This window comes from Manis pentadactyla, chromosome 2 (assembly GCF_030020395.1).
Source record: "Manis pentadactyla isolate mManPen7 chromosome 2, mManPen7.hap1, whole genome shotgun sequence".
NCBI classification, from domain to species: domain Eukaryota; kingdom Metazoa; phylum Chordata; class Mammalia; order Pholidota; family Manidae; genus Manis; species Manis pentadactyla.
Window position 1 is genome coordinate 66779536 of NC_080020.1, and position 24965 is coordinate 66804500.

Consider the following 24965-nt stretch of genomic DNA (forward strand, 5'->3'; position numbering starts at 1 on the left):
CAAGGTTAGCTAAATATCTGTTTGTTTTTAGGAGCTCTCAGAAAATGAAGCAGTCGGATCTTATTTTTCTGTGAAGTCTTTCTGTTGGAGGGTAATGTCTAAATCCTTTATGTTACTATTCTTGACTTGGGGCTCTAGTAACTTTGAAAGTTATATGTGAATTAAGAAATTCACTTTTTAAAATAGGCTCTCCGAGAGATGTATTCATTTGCCTCCTCTATTCGAAGTCATTTAGGTGGCTGACTCTTTCATTTCTTAATTTATAAAAACAAAGAACTTCATGTAGTTCGTACATTGCCTTGAAGTCATTTCCTTGTGGAACTGACTTTATCCCAAATTCCTAACAGCTAGAGGCCTACGAACGTGCCAGGAATAGGATGGGTCCATTAAGACTTATCTAGAGGGCCCGTTAAGGTCTTTTTTTCCCCTTCTTGTAAAATCTGCTCCATTGTTTGAGAAAAATTTCTTTCTATAACGTGATCTTTTGCTATATACATACGAAATAATCAGTGTTCCTTCTTTAAAAAAAAAAATGCCATGAATTAGAAAACGGCAGCTCTGCTTTGGATTTAAATGTAAAAAATTGAAGGTTCCACAGAGAATTTGTTTTAAATGCTATTGCAATGTAATGTTATTTACTCTTCATGACGTAAGCATAATGAGCTCTGCCATCCATTTTCTCTGCTGTAACTCTGCATTATGCACAGTAATTCATCACTAAGGCACTTACTGCTTTGCCTTCAAGTTTCCCACTTTGAAAATTCACACTCGGCACATGATTACCTAGCAATGGATACTCAATGAAAACGCTACACTCCCAGGGCTTTGCCATTTTCTTTTCTTGGCTCTTACACTGCTCATGACCAAAAACTACCTTTCTCCTTTAGGATTGTGTCTCTTAAGCAGACTGGCAGGTACTAGATTAAGTCACGCATTTACTTGACCAGTGAGCAAGTGTAAACCACACCCATTCATCTTCTGACCTCTCTGCATACACTTTTTTTGCAACCTTTTATTGTTGTGAGCTTATTCTAATTATCACAACCTCTTTATGTCCTTTCAGTCTACTGACAGCTGCCTTCACTAATGTTATTCTGTATCTGTGATAAAATAATAACTCCTCTTCTATGTCCATGCATTATCCATGATCACATGGAGTGATTGCATTTGAATTGTTCCATTCCTTAAGTGGAAAATGGCTTTTTGTAAAAGTTTTGTCTCTATTTTCTTAAGACCCACAAATACGATGAATTCATATAGTATACTCCTTTGCTCAGAGAGCAGAATTCAGGGGTATTCTGTGTTGAGTTTGTTCTATATGCAGCAAATGTACAGACCAAGCATTATAAATGAAGACTTGCCACTGGGACCAACTGCCTAAGTAATACTTTTTAGTGGTTTCCTTTTCCAATGACTCTTTCAACATCTTCCTTCCACTTTGCTGCTTCCAACTTAGTCTTTCACTTATCAGTACTTTCCTTTTGGTTGTATTCTTCCTTACATATTCATTATTAACCTTTCTCAATCTCTTGATCCATCTTATTATAGAATAACAAATACGCAAATTTAAAAGATAGCTTTTTCTGTATCTGAGGTACAGTTGGTATAATATCTTTTTTCTGAGCATATGTTGAGTGACAAACAGGTTGAGTCATAAAGGCAGAACCTTTAGGAGTCACTTATTTTACCATCGAGGAAACTAAGGCCCAGAGAAGTGATGGCATGATCAGAACCAATACTTTGCTCTCACTGAAGGTCATGGAAATACATGTTTTGGTGGAGACTTAAAGCAGCAGAGTTCCTTTCTGAATTGCTAAATAGAAAGATAATGTATGTGAACTGCCCCTTAGTTTTTCTTTATTGACACCCCTTCAGACTCTTTTGCATGTATGTGGCCCTTCACAGCTCTTTAAGCCACCAGTGGATGGGTGTGTTTGAGGGCTATGATGTGGCTGTGTTTGAGGGCCCATTTGACAAATTCAGAAAGTCAGTGACCAAATCTGCTTTGGATGAGTATGATCTTTAATATCCACATTCAAGGGTCACTCTGATAATCAACTGCATTGCTCTTTGCCCAGGCAACACTTGTATTCTGATGATCTTTTAGAAGTGGTATAAACAGAAGGAGTTTTCCCATAGACATTTTCAGATGGGCAGAAAACCTAAATAGCTCAGACACAATCTTACATGAAGAGTTATGAGCACTGTGTGAGTTTAACAGGATGTGATTTGAAAGAAAAATTTATCAGGATATTTATAAGGATTAATACATGTATCCAGGAGATAGCAACTGAGTAACACTGAGTGAAATGAAATCCTGGTGAGAACTTGTTCAGTGAATATTGGTGCTACTTGCTGTATCTTAATTTTCTTGAGAACAAAATAAGACTGAAGTGATACAGGGATTAATTTTTCAAAAGCATAACATAATTCATCAAAACTTGCTATCTTAGGCCACAGAACATTAAGCAATGAGTATAGCGATTACCATGTTCTTCATGAAAGTAATAAAAATTACGTGAAGCCAATTGGATTTTTCTTAAGTCAGAATTAAAGACTTTTAACTTCCCACTAAAGAATGGTAACTCAGTGCAGTTTTTTTCAGATATTTAGTACATTTAAGTTAGTTTCCAATTATCTCCTTGACTAGACTTTTAGATTTTGATGACTGAGAGTTAATAGAACAAACCATCTTATAAGAACACTGTAGTGAATTAAAGAGAAAATTTAATATTGTTACATAGTGAAGGCTGATCTACACCAAGATAGCTTATATAAAAAGTAGAGAAATGGGTCATAATATAAAATGAGCAAAACAAGTGCATAGAATACAGAACAATTAGTTGTACCAAGGTATTACCCTAGGGTCAAATAAAGGTGAGCTTGGAGGAGGACCTGCAGACCCAAGAGAAGAGAGATTGGTTTTGTAAAACAAGAATGCGATCCTGTGCTAAAGGGCTTACACTCTGAATTCAACAGTATCTGACATACACCCCAGAAAAATTCAGGTATTATTTCTATCTTTAGGTATGAAAGCAAGACCCTCAAAAATATTTGTAACTTTTAATTTAAAAATCTCCAAAAAAGAAGTCTCTGTAAGTCAAACCCAGGACTCATTATTTCTTTACCATATCATTGGTGAAAACAAGTAGATTACTTTAACAAACCAACAAGATTATAACATATATGATGATTTGTAACTAGTATATATTTTGAGCAAATAATGTAAAAGCTGCAAAACTTTTGTTTGACCGCAATTAAATTTAGAAAAGGTAGTTAAAACATGTGGAGTAAACATAAATATCTTCCTGACACCATAAATTGTATCAAGAAGCAATAGAAATGGGAAAGTTTAAGGATGAAAACCAGGAGAATTTCTCAAAGGATTAGAGTGCCAGTGAATCACCTTCTAAGAAAAAAGGATCGAAGCTTTTTTATTAGTTGAGACACTTCAAACTAGGCCAGACAAAGCCCTGGGAGGGTTTTCTGTAAAGGCAATCGTGTTTTGAAAGGGTGGATGGGCTGTAGAACAAATCTACTTGTTGAACTTCATCATCCAGGTGCAATTCACTGGAATGAACTCAACAGGAAAAGGAAAAGATAGGACATGCCTGTGCCTGGGATTGAGCTAATAATTGCTCCAGGCTCCAGGCTTTGCAGCACAAAACAGTCACTCTCAGCTGACATTATCTCTTTTTTGTAGTATCTCATGGATCATTTGATTAAATAAAAGTATGTGCACCTCTGTGCGAAAGTAGAGAAAAGGGCTGACTCCAAGCTATTGTAAGATACAAGCAATGTATTTCAATCCAGTTTCAAAGTGCCTGGGTCTCATTTGGAAGGATTAGGTCATTCACCAGTAATAAAATCCAGGATAACAAAAGCCAAGGATTATTTGCACATATCAGGGAGAAAATTGGTATGACTGGGTGTTCCTTTAGCCACATGTTAAGTCTAAATAGACTTCTTTGGTTTTGATCTGTTTTTTAATCAGGATCTAACAGCACATCTCCTATTATTAGTGATCCAGTTTTTCAAGGAGTGGAATTAATAAACTTGATTAACTAGAATCGAAATGCAGAGGTGTTCTCAATTATATACAAGATTCTACAACTTCACCTTATTAATGTATTAGACTATAATTTATTATAGAGTACAGTTCACTTTCACATGCTTTACTGAACAATATATGGTAGAGTTTACTACTTGCTAACTTTTATTTCCTCTAAGCTCCTGATTAACCTTTCTTGATAGTCTATACTGAAGGATATATTTCATCTAACCTAAGTCAGAGTATTTCAACAAATCCTGTACAGATTATTTTTCATATCATGAACTTCTTAGGCATTGTCCAAAAAATGAGATATGGTGGAGAAAGTCATCAATTAGGTATCAGCAACCCCAGAAGCAAATCTCAGCCTTGCCAATCTCTAGCCATCTGGCATTGAGTAGGGTATTTATCTTCTCTGTGCATCAGTTTCTTTATAAAAATACTTGTCGTGACTGGAAAAACCCTGAAGTATGAAAATTACAGCACATAGTAGCTGCTCAATGCAAGTTTATTTCTCTCTGTATAATCTAACCTACCTTTCAGGCTGGCCTAGTCTAATCTCCCTGTTGATGTTATTAGAGCTGACAAAGCTCATCTCATAATACTGTTGTTCAGAAACTTTGTCTAGCTGCACTGGAAGTCATTTGATACAAACTCTTAGCCCCACTGTGATAATTTCCTTCAAAATTTCTTATATAGCTGTATCTCAATGCATCTGTTGCTGTTCTTGGTCTTAATAGTGAAGACCTTTTGCTTGCTTTTTTAGGAGCAAAGGCAACAAAGGGAAGTGTTATATGGGGCAAAATTTCTCTGTTGCTTTAGACATCTCTCTTTAATCAGTATGGGAGGTTCACGTGTGGGATGCAGCTAATTGGATCATGGTTATTGCCTGCCCGTGTAATATTTATTCTTCTGGAGCCTTACCTCGTTTTTGATGTTGGAAACAAGTCTCAAGAAATTTTTGAAACACCAGACTTGGGAAAATGATTCTTTTCATGAATTCTCTTACAATGGTTCTTTTCTCTGCTACAACTATTAATAAAAGCCTGAAACCACTTAAGTAGGATCCATCACCCTACAATCTCTGGTGCTTTATTTTCTTGACTACTGCAGCATTATGCTGTGAAGAAAATGGAGGCAGGAAACTATACTGTTGCACTGGCAATTATCTTCATCGTGCTAGAAGACATTTTCTGGGAGTGACTTGAGAAACAAATACATATTGTTTCAAATGATGTTTTTTGAAGAATAATGCTAACTTTTAATTGAAATGAGGTGTTGCTAGTGGCCCAAAGCTTTCCTGTACAGCTCTGATCGTTCATTTCCATCCAGACATGCGGCAGGCCTGCTTTCCCCGTCCGGGGTGTCTGCAGAGCAGATCTTCAGACTGCTCATTACCAAAATGCACAAGTAAGTTCAACCATTCAGTTTCCTTTTTCTTTTTCTGAGCTTGCATGAGCTGTGAACTCTCATGGCTGACTTACTGCTCTGAAAACCTCTTCCCTATCCTAACTTTTTTATTCACATGAAAAGGAATTGAAATCTTCAATTCCTTCTCAAGGAATAATACATGTAAACTAATATTCTCTTTAAAATGCTAGCTCACTAGTTCTAAAATCTTAACGAAAGATACATTTCACTAATTGCCTCTGATCTTGAAATTTATATCAGTACCTGATATCTTGATATTCTGTATTAAATCTGAACCTGGATGAATTTTTCTTATGAGAGTGGATCTCAAACTTTGGTGTGCATGAGAATCACGTGGAGCATATGCTGGAGATACACATGCACTCTGCTCCACGAGAACCGAATCACATCCGGGGGGGTCAGGCCTAGCGATTTCAGTGAACTTCCCACTAAAATTTGGAAATTACTGCTTTAAAAGATCAAAGATTACACCTCCTTCTGCAGAATTGGCTCTTTGCTTTGAAGCTAGGTTAGTTTCCCTTTTTATTCTTCCCTCCTTTTTGATTTCCCTCCTCAAATAGAATTCCATTTCAACAAGGACATAGTTCAGAACATTACCTTAGACAATGAAGGACCAGCTGTAATATGTTAATTTATTGAGGGATATGTTGGATTTGTTTCACACTCCTTGTCATTTAGGGGCTCAGTAAGTAATTTTTGGTTGACTGGTTGTCGATACTTAATGTGTATTATTTACATACATTCTATGAGGAAAAACACTAGCAAAGGAAGGGAATAGTAAATTATGCAAACTTCACATAATTTTTCAGTAGGCTACTACTTCTCTCTTTAAATGCTCCAACTACCCAGACCAGTCAGCTTTCCTAATCAGTAAATTCAGAAGCAGGACTAAAGGACTTTAATTAGCATATGTACTCTCCATACCAGAGAGTGGACAAAGTGTAGTTGTAGTGATTAATCACAGAGATCAGGACATAAGAGCAGGCCCATGCGTGTGTACCTTGGAAATGGCACAGCAGGGGTCCACACACTTGACTGTGTGTCAGAACTCCTTGTGTGACCACAGGTTAAGCTAGTGCTGCGCCCACCCCCAAAGCTTCTGATTCCCTTGGTCTGGGGGGGGCGGGAGGGAGGGCTAAAGAAATTGAATTTCTAACAGTTTCCTAGGTTATGTTGATGCCATTGGTCTGTGGACCACACTTAGAACTTTGCTGTATAGAGGAAGGAAACTTTAAACAGAGCAACAAGCGCCTCAGAAGGTACCTTGGAGAGCATTGGAGCTAGTAGTTTTCAAAGGGTTTTTTTGGGGGTATTGTAGAATTCCTCTTTCCACCACCCCTTCAACGAGCTTCCCAAAACTCTGGCTTAAAATTAAATAAAGTAAAAAATGACTGTCTTAACTAGGTTACATTTCTTTGTTTATGGAATATTGTTTTTTTCTATGCAGGCTCCCAACATACAGACACCCCTAATTTGCACCCCTGACACACACACCAAGAAAGTGCTCTTAGTAGATTCTGGGAAACCATAGATAAGAAAATTGAGATCCAGAGAGGGAGCTACATGCTCAAGTCACATGGTCAGAAATTGCTGGAAAGATGCAAGTGGATGTTTATGTTAAGTGCTTATCTCTTCTACTGTTAATAGCCTAAGTTTATTTCTTTCCCCTTTACCTTATAATTTTATTTCAAGCTCCTATTCTTCACACTTAGACTGAATATTCATCTGTTTTATGACTGTGTAGTTACTCAATCAAATCACAGATGAATTATAGATTTTCTTTTTAGTAAAGTACCTCTTACAAAATATTGAATAAGGAAAAAACTCACTTCAAAAAATGATATCAGTTAGTGTGTCTCTGGAACTCCCCCTTTTTTTCTTTTGACCATTTGTGCAAATCACCTTAATTCCCAAATCCATTAGTTCTGTTTTTGTGAAGGAATAGTTCTCCCTCCTCCCCCTTAGTTTCCATTCAAGAACCCAACTTAGCTTTACTAATTCAAGATGTTGTGTAGCCTAGATTGTACCCAGCTATTATTTGACTGAGTGTAGTGTATGACTTTTGTTTCTTAGAGTACATACAAAATGTCATTAGTATATCATCCATCATCAAGCTAAAAGATTATAAATACATGTGCCCATATAATAGGAAGGTGATTCCATGCATTAGCCATGTAAGAAAATCTAGACTGGAATGTCATTTCCAATATAATCAACTCACTTAACTGGAGAGTACCCTTTAGGAACATTATACTTAAATCATGATTACTTTTAAACCTAGGAGAGAGTCTTTGCCTTAAAGACCAATACTGGAAGATCTCAGGAATAGACGTCAGAAATACTGGGTTCTAGTCATAGCCCTCCCATTTAATTAGCCCTACTACTCTGAGCCTCGGACACCTAATCAGTAGAATGGGAATCCCAGGCCTTGACTTCTTACTGCATAGGGTTTTAGTACAAATCAAATGATAAAATGTACACATATACACTTTTAAGTTCTGAAGCCCTATATTAATGGGTAGTTATTAATTTGTTGGTCTTTGCTAAGGTCTTTCTTTTCACTTTCCACAAATTTGTTTACCTTCTTTCCTCTTTTCTGCTCATATTCCTGAACAAAAGTTTCAGTCCCAAAGTTGAGAACTTGATTCTCTACAGTGCTATTAGAGGAAATTTTCACAGAATCAGAAGTGGTTAGAGATTGATAGATGATAGATAATTGATAGATGATAGATTGATAGATGATAGATAGATAATAGATAGATAGATAGATAGATAGATAGATAGATAGATGATAGATAGATAGATGATAGATATAAAAAATAAAAACACTGAAATCTGTTGCCACATTATATAATAATAAGTAATGTGAAGTCTTAAAACCCCTTGAAGATCACTTGGTGCAATGAATTCTAAGTAATTATTTCAATCTGAGAAATTCTTGGTTCAAACAAAATCTGATGTGGAAAACTGATGTGGAAAACAGATGGGAGCAGAGGGACTCTAGCTGAAGTGGGGCATGGATTCCTGTGGATGTTAAGGTGCTCCATCCGATGTACTTTGGAACACAGTTGAACAATGCTCTTGGAGTTCTCAGAGGTGAGGGGTGTGTAGACAAAGTTGATACTAATAAGGTAGAGCCACCAATGATGTTCAAAATTTGCTGGTTACCAAGGGAAGGAAATGTACAATGTGATTTAGAAAGATTTCCATTAAAATGTTAAAATATTAGAAGTATTATATTTTGAAGAACATAGCTTTCAGTTTCGCAATAAAGCTCCTTGAAATGCATGACTTTTGATGACAACAAATAAAAATGGCTATGGCATTACTGGGGTATGGAAACCAGGTGGTACTTCAAAGTGGGGGGTGGAGTTATTCAAAATTGGCTATAATTTTATAATGTTAATATAGAAGGAATTAGGCCAGAAGTAGAGCTAATCCATAATTTAGAAGTGGAGTACTTTGAGGTTGAGAAAAACATTGAATTTCTTCATGAAATGACTATAAGTGGAGAAAACATGCTCGACAATATGAAAGACACAGCATTTTTTATAATACTGCTTGGTTCTGAACCAGAATGAAAACGTTTTAAAATTTTAGCCACTTTCTCTGACTTGTTTTATGTATTTAGTTCAAAGAGATTAATATATATGGCCGTTTTTAGTAGACATGTTAATTTTTAAAAATTCTGATGTTCATTGGCCTGGATATTGTGATTTAGAATTGAGCATAATAAAAACATTAAAGAAAATGTTCAAATACTAGAATGAGCAATAAATTCAGAAACATACCTACCGATATAAATCACATATATAATTTTAAAAATTTGTGATGCAAGGTTCAGACATAAGCAAGACTTCTCAGGTGGGCGTATTGACTTTGTTTTCTGTTCTGTGGTACCTTAAATAGTTCCTTGGTGAACTGAAACTCAGTTATCTTCTAATGTGGCAATAAAGAAATTTTTAAGTTGTATGAATAGACCTTGCAACTAATCTTACAACTGAAAATCACTTGTAAAATCCATTTATAAAATTAAAAAAAGGTTTTCAAAAAGTATAAGTAATTAAAAATTAAATAGCACAGTGAGGATGAGGACTTTGATATTTATGTATTTATTTTTATGTAGTTTGACATAAGCATATTTGACATATATGCAAATAATCTCTGATATTCTTGAAGTATCTACATCTTGTAAATTTTAAGACTAAAGAAACCAGACTTTATTTTTAGCACTTACCTCTTTTTGACTACTCACTTAACCTTAAATTTATCATATAACTTCTCATTTATTGTTTTATAATAAATAATTAATAATCCATACATTATTTCTTAAAGAGTGTAACTATTTTTTAATTTTGAAAAATTACGACCGGGGAAAGAGTAATGCCAAATAAGGTATTTTGGTTTAAAACACAATAAGCTAATTTTGTTTTCCTTTGCCAAAAGTTTCAGACCCAAAGTTTACGCCTATCAGATGTACACAGAAAATCACATCTTTGGAGAGGAATAGTCAGCATCACGCTGATTGAGGGGCGAGATCTCAAGGCGATGGATTCAAACGGGTTGAGTGACCCCTATGTGAAGTTTCGGCTCGGGCACCAGAAATATAAGAGCAAGGTGACCATGTCCCTTTTGGGTTCTTTTCAGCATTATAAGGCAGTGGTGGTTAATAGCCATGCTTTGGGAGATAAAAACACTAGGTACTTTTTAGAATGCTAACCGGAACTTCTTTTGAACGTCCTAAAAAACAAGAGGTGTTATATTGAATTTGTATTACAATTCTATTGCATTTCTCACTTAATGTGCTATGGTGACTTGGGTAAACTACTGAACTTCTTCATGTCTCCATTTCTTCATCATAACACAAGAACAATAGCAGGAACTATCTCTTTAAAAAAAGGCTGAAACATGAAGTGCTGAAAGAGTATTGGTCACTATTATTATTACCGCTAGCACTAACATCAGTACGGCTAATATTATTTCACATGCCATAAAAACCTCTGTACCTCTGAACCATTTTATTCAAGCTGACTTGTGCCATTATGGATTGCCAGTTGTTTGGTTTTTTTTAATTTAGAAAACAAAGGGCCAAATTCCTGCGACTACTACTAGCAGTGTGCCATGGGGCGAGTTACTTCACCGCTCCCTGCCCCAATTCCCCCATCTGTAAAGTTAGAACTAAAATGATGCCTCCCTAATAAAGTTACTGAGAAGACTGAACGAATATGTTTTTCAGGCACAGGACTTGGAATACTGCCTTACCCATAATAAATGCCAGATAAATGATGGTAGCAGAAGGAAAACGAAGAGTAGCAGCAGTAATAAGAAATGCACTGTGTAATAACAATTCCATTAGTAGTAATACTATGTTTTATTAAATAATCATGTTATTGATAGAAGTAGTAATAATTAGTAAAGGTCATTATAGTCCCATTATAGTTGGGCACAAGTCTTATCTGTGTTATACCCAAATACAACCTCTTCAACGGTCAGCTTCTACAGCTGGTATTGTAGACAGCTTGGGACTACTCATTACACCCATCTTGGGTTAAAAATCCCATGCTGCTTCAGTGGAAATACCTGCTCCTTGACATCATCGTTTAGAACACAGCCTGCCTGGGTTCCTTCTGGCCCAGGAGGTGTTCATCAGCACCTAAGGTGGCGAGATGTCACAGAGCTGATTCACTAGCTGGCTGTAAGAACTGCAGGCAGGCCGTGTAATGTGACTTGGGTAAACTACTGAACTTCTTCATGTCTCAATTTCTTCATCATAACACAAGAACCTTACCTCACTTACAAACAAGAGTTACCTCACTGAGTGTCCACATGGAAGGGGCAGGCATCATTTCTGACCTGAAGGAAATCATATAGGGAAGACAATCACAAAAAAGGAAACTGAAAAGTTAGGCTCTTTTTGGCCAAATAAGTGAGACAGACCACTCCCCAGGATACCATAGGACTTCATCTGACCCAATTTGAATTATCATAGCATCCATCCAGTGCCATCATTTTTTTTCTGCCATGGGTTTAATAACATTTTAAAGAAACTACTGATTCCAAAAATAGGTACTGATGACCACTTCTATCTTGTCCTTTATCAATTAACATCATTCCCATGTTCTGGTAGGCTTAAACATTACTTATTTTTATAGTTCTGCTCTTTAGATATGAAATATGAAACCCAGCTATGGACACGTGTCTCTCTTTGCTCTTTCTTTCCATGATCTATTGCTGATTAATTTCAGATTATGAACTTTAAAAATTGTGATTCATTTGCATTACCTTCGCACATAACATACTTCATCGCTTTCAAAGTCTTTACATCTGAAAATCTGTCTCTCATACATTAAAAAGAGAAAAGGCCACTGCATGCCTCTCTCTAAAAAGAAAGAACAGGGAAACAAATAGGAATGTTGCTTAATACAATGGTGAATGAAATCTTAGAATGCATCAATATAGGTCACTTTTTTCATTGACTCCACCGGGTGTCTTATCTGAATACTAAAAATTACAAAATTGCACTTCAGATAAGATCTTTCTTGTATATGCAGCATAGAGATTATACACACACACATGCTCATATTAATTCACAAACATTTTTGGCATATTGTTTTGGGGAAAGAGATCTGAAGCTCTAAACAAAGACTTGAGTTAGAGTCTAGATAATAAAACATAATGACCTTTGGTGGGTCACTTAACTTCTAGATCTCAGTTCTTCCATATATAAAGTAGGGATGATACATCATGCTGTAACTCTAAGGTAAAGCTTTGCCTGGCTATCCCAAAGTTACTTGTTTTTTCCTCCTGCCCCCACAGAACTTCACTGTCTGTTTTTCTTTCTTTTTTTCATGTGTTCAGCTAAGAATTCCTGTGTGGAGGAAGCAAGGAAAATAAAACAAAACCTAGGAATCCTTATTTTCCTTTATTATGAGATGACAGGCTATGAGTTACATCTTTGCGCATAAAGTTGTTAGGTAAAATGCATGCTAATGTCTGAGTGAGTTGTTTCACTTATAGACATTTACCTTCTCTATGTAATACATCTATCTCATCTGTGATTCAAGTGGTGTGGGGGTGCCTTGTGTTTTCAGGGCACACCCTTTCGGGTTCTCTCAGACGATATGCAGTAAAGATGCTAGAGATCTAGTAACTCGTCTCCATCATTTCTGGGGAGATGTTCAATTCTCACACTTACGTGCTTTTTAGATGGTATCTAAAGTCCTATTGATTTAATGGTCTCGAGTTAAGGTTTTTAAAAGACTGATGTTGATGTGACAGTAATAACTTTTGTTTTTCCAGATTATGCCAAAAACGTTGAATCCTCAGTGGAGGGAACAGTTTGATTTTCATCTCTATGAAGAGAGAGGCGGCATCATTGACATCACTACCTGGGACAAAGATGCTGGGAAAAGGGATGATTTCATTGGCAGGTTTGTGAAGCTTGGTGTCTTCTGCTTCACCTTGCAGAGGGGGAATTTTGTTAAAAGGATAATTTCTTTCAGTCTGGTTATACTGGCCTTTTCTGGTTTACTGTCCTGGAGGAAAGTATCTTACCATGTAAGGCAATGCTTGGGCGAACTGAAAAGTCTATTTGAAGACTGACCAGTAGGTGGCAGTTTTGACCAGTTGATAGACAAGCTGTCTGAATTGGATAGCCAGAAATGTTCTCCAGATGTCAGGAACGCTGTGTGTAAAAGCTATGGGAATTGAGAAAGAGGAATCTCATTTGATGTAAGATACTTAAAAGAACAAAGAGCATATTCATAGTCTGTAAAGTGATCTGAGATAATATCACTTTTCATAAAGCATATTGTGACCATGAAATGCATTGTTTCCTACAACTCTCTGCAAGGTAGAGAATCTTTATAATCTCCTAAGAGTTCATAAATCTGCAGAGTCCCCAAATTTTAGTGAAGGAAACATGCAAGTGAGGCAGATCCATGTTAATCTGATCATGCAGGGAAGAAGAGAGTATTCTGAGGTTTATATGACATCTCTCCATAAAGAAGGTTATTTTGAATGACTGCTTGAATTATATGAGTTTTTTTCTTACTTTAAAGCCTGTTTTTCTACTTTTAGATAGTTATATATGTCTTTGTAGCAAAGCAAATTGAAACCTGCTACTACTGAAACACAGCATGGTGGACAGAAGAATTTGTTAGTTTAGAAAATTCTTTCATCATTGCAGTTCACATGACTCCCAAATCTCTAAACATACAGCTTGAAGAAATGCATACATGCTAATAATTATAAGAGAATTTTATGCTAGAAAAGCAAGAACAGAAATCCAACACAACATATTTACCTCTTTGTTTCTTTTGTTATTCTGATACATATGTTTTAGACAATGGTTTTCATCACAGAATTGTAAAGTAAGAGGTCAAAGATAAGCTTTCGTTAACCTTTAATACTTTGTTATAAAATGAAATGGGAATAGCACCACTGCAACCCAAAACTATGCTACATTTCAATGCTTTTTGAAGGATAGACCTTCATTAAATATTATTTCCCTCTGGTAAAACACTATTTTCCGAATTTTCTTGAAGTGCTCCCTTGTTCTCTTAGGGAATATACCACCATCTTAAATAGCAGTATATGTCTGTTAATACACTGAATACATCTCATTATAATTATATATCAGTGTTTCTCTCTCTCTTAATACACTATGAACTCTGTCAAGTGGGTACTGTGTGGCTATTCCTTGAATAATTAATTCATTTTCATAATTTATAGCAACATAAGCTATAGTTGGTTACTACCAGAAAATATGTTGGTATAATAATGAAGTAATTGGAAAAATGTACTGGCTTCCTGTACTTATGGGTCCATATTATATTAAGTCTTCTTATCCCTTTTCCTGTTTTTTCTTCCATCATCAAGGATATCCTTTCATGTATTTTTTTCTTCCTTTGAAAAGAATTTGGGAATTATGGAAATTTGTCATCCCATTTGGTAGTGCCCTTTCCCTTTTCTCACATGATAATGTGACTTCTTCAGGCGCATGACTTGTTATGTCATGGAAATGGTTGGCAGAGGTGTGGACCTGCTTGTCTCACTTCATGTTGTTTCTATGAGTTTGTTCGTATTTTGGCAAATTTTGAAGAACAGTGGCAAATGGCTCATTTGAAGATCGCAGGGATGGCTCCAGATAACTGGGAGAGCTGACTTACAAAGTCTGGAAAAAAAGAAGATACCTATTTTTGGAGCTTCTGGGTGGCTGAAGCCATGGAAGTGCAGGGAGACTAGGCCACTCTGACTGGTGTGGAAGCCCTGTGCCCCTTCCCACGCACACTGCCCTGGTGCCTCTTCCATCTGGCTGTTCCCAGGGGACATCCTTTTATAACAAACTAATGATCTAGTTGGAAGTGTATTCTCCCTTCTTACCTTCTCTTGCTGTTGGAGATGTTTACCACCCACATATAGTTTCTGACTCGGGCTTTGCCTGGATGCTCGGATGAGTTTTCTGTGCTCACAGCTATTACACAGGAGAACCCAGCAAGCAAGTCAAGGTGCCCTGGGTGTTATCGCCCTTAGTGTCCTGCTGGGCACTACTCTGTGCTCTGCTTCCCAGTGTCTTGGTTGGAGTACAATTGGCATGATGGTGAATTCAAAGGCTGCCGTTAGAGAATTACAGGAGTTTTAAAAATACTCCATTTTGAATGACTTACTTTTATTCCCAGTTTTTTTCTAAATATTACAGAAACTTATCTGGCATTAGCCTCATAAGAAAAAATATCCACCTTTGGATATAGGCCAAACATAATTGCCTATGAAAGCAATTGGAGTCAAAAATCTTAGAGGGAACAAGAGCACAGGTGTAGACAAGATGCTTCCTCAGACTGCTTTTGAGTATCAGTTGAAAGCACTTTACATACAAGAAAAGGGAATTATTGTTGAATTTTGAGATAATCAGAGATGGAAAATAGAAATTTGTCATACACTCAGATAATTTAGCAAAGATGCCTGTTGCACAAAAAGGAAATCATTGTTTCAACTCTGTTCAATACCTAGATTGCACCAGACACTCTAGTGCAATATAAATAAAATAATCTAACTTGATGCTTATTAAATTGTACTTTATACACATCCTGCCATGGAAAAAACAATGTATTATCATACGCAAGAGGCAGGCAAGTAAAGTTGCCTGTGTTTATGTGAAGGTTGTGTGGTAACAGTAGAACTAATAGAATTCCTTGGTTCCTAGAATAGTTTAGAAGAGAATTGACACCTTCCAATTAAATTTGATTCTAAGAGTGAACTAATAGAAGTAAGACAGTCACTGTGCTTTCTTTTGCTAGCTATCATTACAACATTGTATGTATTATAAAAATATTTATTTTTTGAAATATACTTGACATCTATGTAAATTTAAGGTGTACAAATGTTTTGATACATCTATATATTGTAATATGATTGCCATGTAGCTACAGTTAGCCCCTCTATCACATCACATAATTACCATTTTGTTTTTGTGGTTGGAATAATTAAGATACATCCATATTAACTTAAAAATAGGAGACTTCTGGGAGTTGGCTAGTGGCTGGTGAGTAAATGTAAAGTTGGCCATGGAAGGTAATACTGTCCCTTTAATGGCTAATAACTTTTTTTAAGGTTAGTGTCTAAATTCAGTCCCAAATTTCAGAACACTTGTATGGATTAGATTATCTATGTAGGCTAGTTTATTGTCTTATGGTTTTGTTACTGTCTTCTTTATTTCCCGGTTTTATTCACATATAATAATTTTTGAATACGTGCTTTATAAATGTATACTTAATAACAGGGCTTTTTTTTTCATAATAAAGACGAGAATGGCTACGAACAAAAGAGCCACTTGCATACCTGTAGTGTGCATACAGTGAGAACTATTTTAACACTGCACATTACTCACCCCACCCCCCAGTTCTCTCGAACCCGTAGACGGGCTTCTGCCCCACCGAACTACTCTTGTCATGGTCCCCTGTGACCATCAAATTGTTAAATCCAAGGCCAGTCTTTAGCCTTCCCCCAGCAGTGCGGAAACTTACATGCTTCTCACGTGGCTTCCAGGACAGCAACTCTTTGTTTCCACTTCCTCATCATGCCTTTCTTGGTCTCCTTCATAGATTTTTCCTCGTCTTCCTCCTCTTAGTTCAGAAAAGCCTCAGAACTCACTCCTTGGGCATGCTCTCTGTCTACGCCTGCTCCCAGGGTGACTTAATTCACTTTTGTGCTTTCCATACCATCTGAGATTTCTGTGCCATCTGAGGACACAGGCCCACCGCACTCCGTAACTCCCCTCTGGACTCCAGATTCCCACATCCAACTGCCTGCTTGCTGTGTCCACTTGACTATCTAGTAGTGGGTCCAAAGTCATATTTCTGACCCCTAGCTCCCCCAAATCTGCTTGTCCTTCAGGACTCTTCCTTGTTTGTTGCTAACAACAAAAGTCCTGGAGTCATTTTGTATTCCTTTCTTTCTCTCACTCTTATCAACTCCATCAGCAACTTGTTAATATTTCCTTCAAAATATATTCAGAATTCACTTCCCACATCATCTTATTATAATTATTTTCGAAACTGCCATTGTATGTCGTTCTATGTGGACAATAGCCATAGCCTCCCGTTCTTCTTCCTTCCCCATACCATAAATAAAATAATTTAATTCCTCTGCCCCAGAACCCCTCAGTTGTTTCCCATTTTAATCAGGTTAGAGCCTGAGTAAGTTCTTACAGTGATCTGTAATGCTCCTCATCATATGGCCCTCTTACTCCTCTGCCCTGAACCTCTATTCTGCCTCTCCCCTCTGCGGTAACACTCTTTCTTCAGGTATCCACCTGCCTTGCTTCTTTACCTTCTTTAGGTCTGTGCACGAATGTCATGTCAGGGAGGCATCCATACCAACCCTTTGTAAAACTGAAAGACACTTTTCTTGATATTTCCTTTCCCCAACCTAGTTTGTTTTTCTCCATAGATGTAATCACCATTGGACATGCTATGCATTTCACTTATTTATTTTATTTATTTCTCACCCCTGGAATGTAAGCTTCATGAAGTCAGGGATTTTTGAGTGTTCCATTTTTGTTCACGATGGCATCTTCAATGCCTAACATAGTATATGTGATTATATAATGTGTGTGTGTGTGTGTATATATATATACACACAGCGCGCACATAATAGGTGCTTAATAAATATTTGCTTGATTTTCATTTAAACTAATGCTGAAGCTTGATTTAATATTAGAAATTATGGCTCTTCCTTCTATAAGTGAATATAGAATTTGACACCAGGCATTAGTGCAAAGGCACTTAGAACAACATGACTTAATGGAAGGTACAAAGTTTCAGTGTAATTGGGGAAAGATATGTGTATACAGTTCAAAAGGAGAGTTAATAGGTAAAAGTGTCTGAGTAATCTTTACACTTAAAGAATACTGAAATGTTACACTTGAAAAAAAAGTTGCCTATACATTTACCAAGATATTTATATCATAACTTTTTCATCATTATGATGTCTAGGAAATTAATGCTATCTGGTTGTTAAATTTTACACAAAAATAAATTATGAGTGGAAAGAAACAATAATAATACTGCTTTACAATGTATAGGGTACTATTATATACATAAACTCAACATTAGGGGAAAACAAGACTGGTTCATATTATACCAATTTTGCAGATGCAAAAAGTGAGGTGGAAGGAGATTTAGAGGTTGCTTATCTAATATGAATCTGGGCTGATTTGTCACTGAAATCCAGGATTCCAGACTCTAAAGCCCATGCTCCTTTTACCTCAGTCTTGTATTTAATATGTTCTGACACCACTAAGTGCTCAATAAAATGCCAAGTAGTCAATAAACCAATTTAGGTGGTGTACACTATACTGCAACTTTGAACAACAAATTTAACCTGTCGCTGAACTACAGATTTCAAGTGAAGGTGAAATAATGTTAATCTGCATGTAATTATTTAACTTTCAGATCACCTGCATTTTGGCAGGCAAGACAGACTGCCACCTTTGTAATAATCAGCTAATAAATCCTCATGATTGTTACACTTTTATGCAGAGCAGTAATCTGAACAAATTGGCTGCTGACAGCTGCTGTAAATTGCCAAGAATGAGTGCTGTCAGAGAACAAGTTGTTTATATGAATGCGCAGAATAAGTAAATCCTGTGTCAAGCAATTTCATTGAGTTGAAGTTATTTGCAATCCAATATAGCAAGATTTATAGCATTATTTATTTGTGTGCAAAATGCTTGTTTATCTTTAAAGTGGCATTGATTTGGGGCACATATATTTTAGGTTGGTGAATTGCTACTGACTTTATTTGTTGCATTGTTGCCAGGGCTGAAGCATTGGGTACAGTCCATGACAACAAAGTGCTATGTGTCAGCTTCAGCCTGGACTCTATTCTTACAGCATTTTTATTAATGATGTATAATAACAAAACTTACTCCAAATGGGCAAGTTCTGAGTGAAGAACATAGGCTTTCAAATTCTGCAACCATAAAAATAAATCTTCAACTCTTGTCTCTAATGCTGAAGGAAAGAGAATGTGGAATGTATAGGTCTACATGTATATGTGTTCAGGTGTAGTGTAGCAAATGAGGAAAACAACCTTTAACTTCATATATTAACCAAATTAATGTTTTCTTAAGGTTTAGGGTCATAGTGTTTGAGCATTTGACATTTAGATTCTGATTTGCAGTTTCTTATTTGTGATATTGATATTGCAATGATTCTTTTACTTCCTACATAAATAAGAGCAGGAGCAATCTCTTTACATTATTAATATGAAAGCACAAAGACAGCTAGTCAGAAAATTCTAAACTGAAGAAAGTTTTTATATAAATCATTATAGTTCACAATTTTTCTTACTAAGGATTGAGTAAAGTGTTTCATTAGGGAGATAGACAATATTCAAGTAATGGCAGGAATGTGTAATTGAGTCTTGATTTGGCTTTTCATAAACTCAGTTTAAGCCAAATATATTAAGGTTTTAATCCATTTTCATTCGTGGGTTACTATTTTTTCTTCTGAAGACTTTCTCAGAAATTTTATACTCACTGCAGTTTTTCTTATACGATGGATAAAGTTTCCAAAGTCAGTCTCTGTGCACCACGGTGTGTATATTAGTTTACGTTTGAGTCAGTGAGTGAGGAATTTTACAAGTTTGCAGAAGTATGCTCTGATAAAGCACTATCTCCAAACACAATTGCATGGTGTTAAGTCTGAAAACGGAGAGGCAGTAAACAGCATTAGGGTTTGTAATGTCAAGATGGCATAAAAATGATAAAATCATGAAACCTGAAAACACATTTGCTGTTACTAACTGAATTCTTTAAAATGCAAAGATTCTACGGATCTATGTAGTCTATTGATTTATAAGATTTTATAAGGTATTATGTATTATTAATTTTACTAATGTGAAGTCATTCTTATATATAAGGAAATCTCAAGAAGCTTCATAATTTTATTATTAAACTTGGTCAACATGGTATAACTTTGGGTTTTTTAGAATTACTCCCCACTAAAGAAATTCTATAGGGGCTTGTCTTTCTATTCTGAAAGCTTCTGTTTTGCTCTTGCTAATCATGATAGCTTCATCATATCATTAGCTAATACTTCAAGGCATAACACACACTTAGAAGTTCATTGTTAGAGTAGGTGTAAATGTCTATTGAAAATACTATTCTTGATAATTTGGGAATGTTTTGGCTGATTCTTGTTAGATCTGATTATGCCACCATTGGTTTATCAATCAGAATGGGGCTGACATTGAAGCTCAGCCTGAAGTGTCAGCTCTGCATATTCTTGTTTATCTTTCTGTTCACTTGTGCTTGTTCAATTAGCATTATCTTCAATCCACAGTTTCTTTACTAGGATCTTTGAAAGCCACTTGTCCATTTTGTGAGGATTAGTTCAGTTAAAAACTAGATTATATAATCCATAAATCCACTTAGCAGGGCATATATTAACTGCAATCCAGTGAGACAAGTTAGCAAGTAAGGGCACCACCCACTCCTCCCTCAAAATACTTGCAGGCCATATGTGACCCCATGTATGGGCAACCTGTGTTAGTGCATATAGTAAATATGTATACAGCTTGATTCCTGTACTATTTTTAAATTAAAAACAAAACAAAACAAATAATTCTAACATTTACTTCCTGTGCCCCAGTGTCCTTACATGTATACTCACATATGCAATCTTAAGACTTTCATCTGGGAGGAATATGACCGGTCACTGGCTCAAGCATGGTAGATGGAAAGGCAGGGGAGAAAAAAAGGTCATAAGAACACTGTTTCTCCTTGAACTCTTTGGGGAAAATGCCACTAAATTAATATGATATATTCCTTTCATGTAGCTAAATGAATGCATGTCATTTTATTAAAGTTCAAGGAACTTCAAACTTTGATATGGACGTAAGGAAACATGGTTCAGTTTCCTGCCATCACTTAATGTTTCTGAGTCTCAATTTCCCTGTTTGTGGAATGAGAGAAAGTAATCTGAAATCTTCAGTTTTGAATCTTCTGTTGATTTATTGATGAGTTGGCTTCAGTATAGAGACAAGTTTTTAGATTTTCTAATATAAAACTAAACATATGTGATAATAAAACTATACATTATATTTATGTAGCACTCCCAACTTTTCAAAGCCCTTTTTCATTTATTATTCCTGTGTTCTTACACCACTATGCAAAGAGAAGGCACGATTCTTTGAAATTTCCACTTGATAAATGAGGAAAGCTGATGTACAAAAACCTTAAGTGACTTGTTTAATATTACAATACTAATGAATAATTGAGCTTTATTAAAACTTTAGTGTTCTGAACCTCCGGCCATAGACTGTGAAGCCAAATAACTTCATACAAAGCAAACACTGAGTCTGTGGTGATTATGGAAAGAAGGATGTGAGAAGCTGGAAGACTTGGAAGGGACTGAATTCCCCAAAATTGGCCTGAGACATAGGGCATTTAATTGTTAATGAATGAATGAATGAGTGAAATGAGTGTTGGAAAGAAATCAAAATACTTTCTAGGGAGACTACATAGAAGTGGTAGAATGAGCACATTCATGCTAGTCCTGGTTCTGCTCTGTCACCATGGGTAAAATGTTGCCCTCTGAACCTCTATCTCCTTGTCCGTAAGTATTTTAAAACATTTAGAGAACACCAACTGTATTCCAAGTGCCATGCTAGGTGCCTGCCCTTGAGGCATCTCAGGATATCAACAAAGACAATTGCAGGTTATTTCAAAGAGAATTCATAAAAATCAGCCAAGCAGAGATAGGTAGACACATCATCTCAGGCTAACGGGTTGCCTTAGCCAAACACGAAGTAACAGGTGAGCCCTAGCATGAATGGTGGGAGGAGGATTTGAAGCTGTCCAGCATAATTTGAATAGTGAGAATCAGCAGGTGACACACAGTTGATGGCAGGTCATGGAGGGCACTATTGCCTTGCCAAGGATATTTCATAGGTGGTGGGAAGTCAGGGGAGGGCCGTGATCAGGTTTGTGTTTTACACGTCCGTAACTGAGGGGATTAAATCATATCAATGGTTTTTTGCCTTATCCCAGGTTCCCTAAGAAATAGAGCTTGAGACAATGATTAAGTGCTGATCCTTTTTTTAGGAGGTACAATCCCAGGAACTGAGATTGAGAGAGAAAGAACACAGGGCAGGGAAGACTGAGGTGATGCCCTACTGGGCCGGCCACTGTGTCCTGTGTTTTGGAGACACAGCTGGATGCTCAGGAAGTGCACCCACCTGGCCACATGTGGACAGGCAATATGGAGACTCATGCTTTGGAAAGGTTTGGGAGGGGGAGGAAGGTGCAGGGGGCTATCTTCCCATCGCATATTCCATTGATCTAAATTCACTGTACAAGGAGACAACTTCTGCAGCGCTTCATCCAGCTTCATTCAACTACTTTGGCAGTTGATCATGGAGCCAGATCCCAGTGTGGCCTTTCACCCAATTGCACAAGTGGCCTTAGAAGCCAGAAACTTGGGGCATGTGGCCATTAGGCCTAGATGCAGAGTTCCAGCCAAGGCAAGTGCCCAACCCATCTGGGCAAGTGCAAGTTCAGCCAGTCCAAAGTGTAAGACCCAGGCGGACCCAAGCCCAGTGGCCTGGTCATGGTGGTGGGATGAAGAGCATCCCCTTGGGAAGGCACAGCCAAAGTTTAAGTGGAGGCAAAGCAGGCAGCTGAGGACCCAGGAGGCCATGGCTCCAGGAGAATCTAAGGGGGTGATGAGGTGTGCCTGGTAAGTTTTCAAAGCATACATGTGGAAACTTGATATAAAACAGATGTGAGAGGAGCTGTTCTTTGAACCAAAGAAGATAGTCCACACTCCATTTTTTTTTTATCCTCCCCACTCCATGGTGACCTTTGAGGCATCTCCTAGTGCTCCGTGGATGACCATTTGACATTATCCTAGATTATCTGCTTTCTAGCACTAACGTCCAGACTTTATTTTGGTGGAGGGAGGTAATACATCAGAGGAATGTTTCGTTGCCTGTAAGATAAACTTGTTCTCCTAGTATTCTGGCTTGTGAAATTGCCAAGAAAGGAAGATGTAAACAAAAGTGAGCATGGATAGAATTATAACAAATCGTGGTATTTGGGGTCTTGAGTATTTACTCACCTAGTTCAATTACCTCATACCATAGATGAGAAAACTAGAATTGAAGAGCATATGTTGGCTTAGATGAGGTCATACAATTAGTTAATGACAAATGGAGGGCAAGAACCAAGGGAATCTAACTCCCAGGCCTGGCTCTTTTCCCTGTGTACGTACCTGTGTACACATTTTGGAGTTCATGAATTTGCTTCAATATTTTAAAAATTTTACATTTTCCTTTTGATAACAATATAAAACCATTAATTTATGCCTATTCTGAACCATCTGGATGACCACCTAGTACTTCTGAATCCTAACTACAGTGAACCTGTCCTTTGTTCAGGACACAACGGTTCAGGTGAGTCAAATACAGGTGGCTCTGCATTGGATGGCCGTAATAGAGTGCCAATGACTGGCTAGCTTATAAACAACAGAAATTTATTTCTCACATTTCTGAGGTTGGGAAGTTGAAGATTAAGGTGCCAGCAGAGTCAATGTCTGGTTACCCAGTTTATAGACTGCTGCTTTTCTGTATCTTCCCATGGCAGAAGGGGTGAGGGAAATCTCTGCAGCCTCTTTATGGGGGCACTAATCCCATTCCTGAGGACTCCACTTTCAGATCTAATCACCTCCAATGGCCCCACCTCTTAATACCATCACTTTGGTCATTAGGTTTCAACATATGAATTTCAAGGGCACACACACATTCAAACTATAGAACTGGCCTATAGTCATTAGTACTGAATGCACTTTGCAATAGACTGTGTTGCAAGAGTCCCATCCTTGTACATATTTATTCAAAATAACAAAGGGGTAGCAAAGGCTTTTTCTCCAAATTCCAGAAATAATTTGGTTTGATACCCATTTAATTCAGGTATCAATGATGCTGTGATGTTAATTTTGTCCTCAGGCTAACAAGATGATTTTGCTTAGTTATCAAGTGACATTTCATTTAAAATGGCATTTGAGGATTACTTCTGAGCAGTTTTTAGATGAATAGGAGATCTGAATAACCTCTACTAACAAAAAAGAACCTTGAAATCATTAATACACTCTCATCTGATATATTTGTATAAATAGGCATTTTCTACATTAGAATTAGTAAAATCAAAATTCTGAAGCATTACATATAAGACAGGACCTCAGACTATTTCAACATGTAGACCTAATATTAAAAATTTAGTTGCAGCAGAGAAGCATAACCCCTTTCTATAACTGTATAATGTTAATTTAAATTGTTTTAGCTTCATAGTTCTTTAAATTCAATTTGTCTATTTTTCTTAGAGTTGGGAAAGGTGAGCAGTAATTTATAGCATTCTTCCCTAGTTTATATGTATTTTAGAAGCACAAAAGTAATGACACAATTCCATGCTTGAAAACTGAGATAATTGTTTTCTGTTAAAAACAAGTCCAGATATTGCCCAGTGTAAGAACCACAGCAAACAGTAAATACTTCCTCCTAAGTTGCACAATCACTTAATGACAGGATGGTTCTTAGAATCCAGAGTTCAAAGTTCAGGTCCTGGATCTGCTAATAACTAACTGTATATCTCCATTACATCATGTAAAGTCTCTGGCCCTCAGTTTTCTCATTGGTAAATTAAGGAGAGTGCAAGGATCACAAATCCTTATGCCTGATGGAAAGAGGTATAGAAGTGCGTGAAACAGGCCAGCTGTAACTAATCAACAGTACTGGGAATGTAAGTCAGAGGACATTTGCTCTCTTAAAATTTTTTTTTTAATTCAAAACTTTCTTTTAGCACTACAAGCAAAAACAACAAATCCATGGGTCAGATTTGATCTGAAAGTTGCCAATTTGCAATTCCTGGGCCAGAGCATCTTTCCCAACTCTAAAGCATTAAATGCAGTAACTCAACTGTAAC

The 24965-nt window shown here is 36.8% G+C and overlaps 1 protein-coding gene across 23 annotated transcripts in view; it reads left to right on the forward strand.

The window, feature by feature from the left end:
- The window catches only part of MCTP1 (multiple C2 and transmembrane domain containing 1), a 516560-nt gene that overhangs the window by 316092 nt on the left and 175503 nt on the right, over nt 1-24965 (forward strand). For 10 of the 23 annotated variants that reach the window (XR_005032713.2, XR_005032712.2, XR_005032711.2 and 7 more), the window contains 4 exons: nt 32-91; nt 5384-5461; nt 9929-10099; nt 12782-12912. Coding sequence is in view for 20 of the 23 variants with exons in the window: in XM_036925718.2 (XP_036781613.1) it covers nt 32-91; nt 5384-5461; nt 9929-10099; nt 12782-12912 (440 nt within the window). In the remaining 3 variants the exon portion in view is untranslated. The remainder of the gene's footprint in view (nt 1-31; nt 92-5383; nt 5462-9928; nt 10100-12781; nt 12913-24965) is intronic. The other 13 variants (XM_057493380.1, XM_036925724.2, XM_036925720.2 and 10 more) reach the window with 3 other exon arrangements.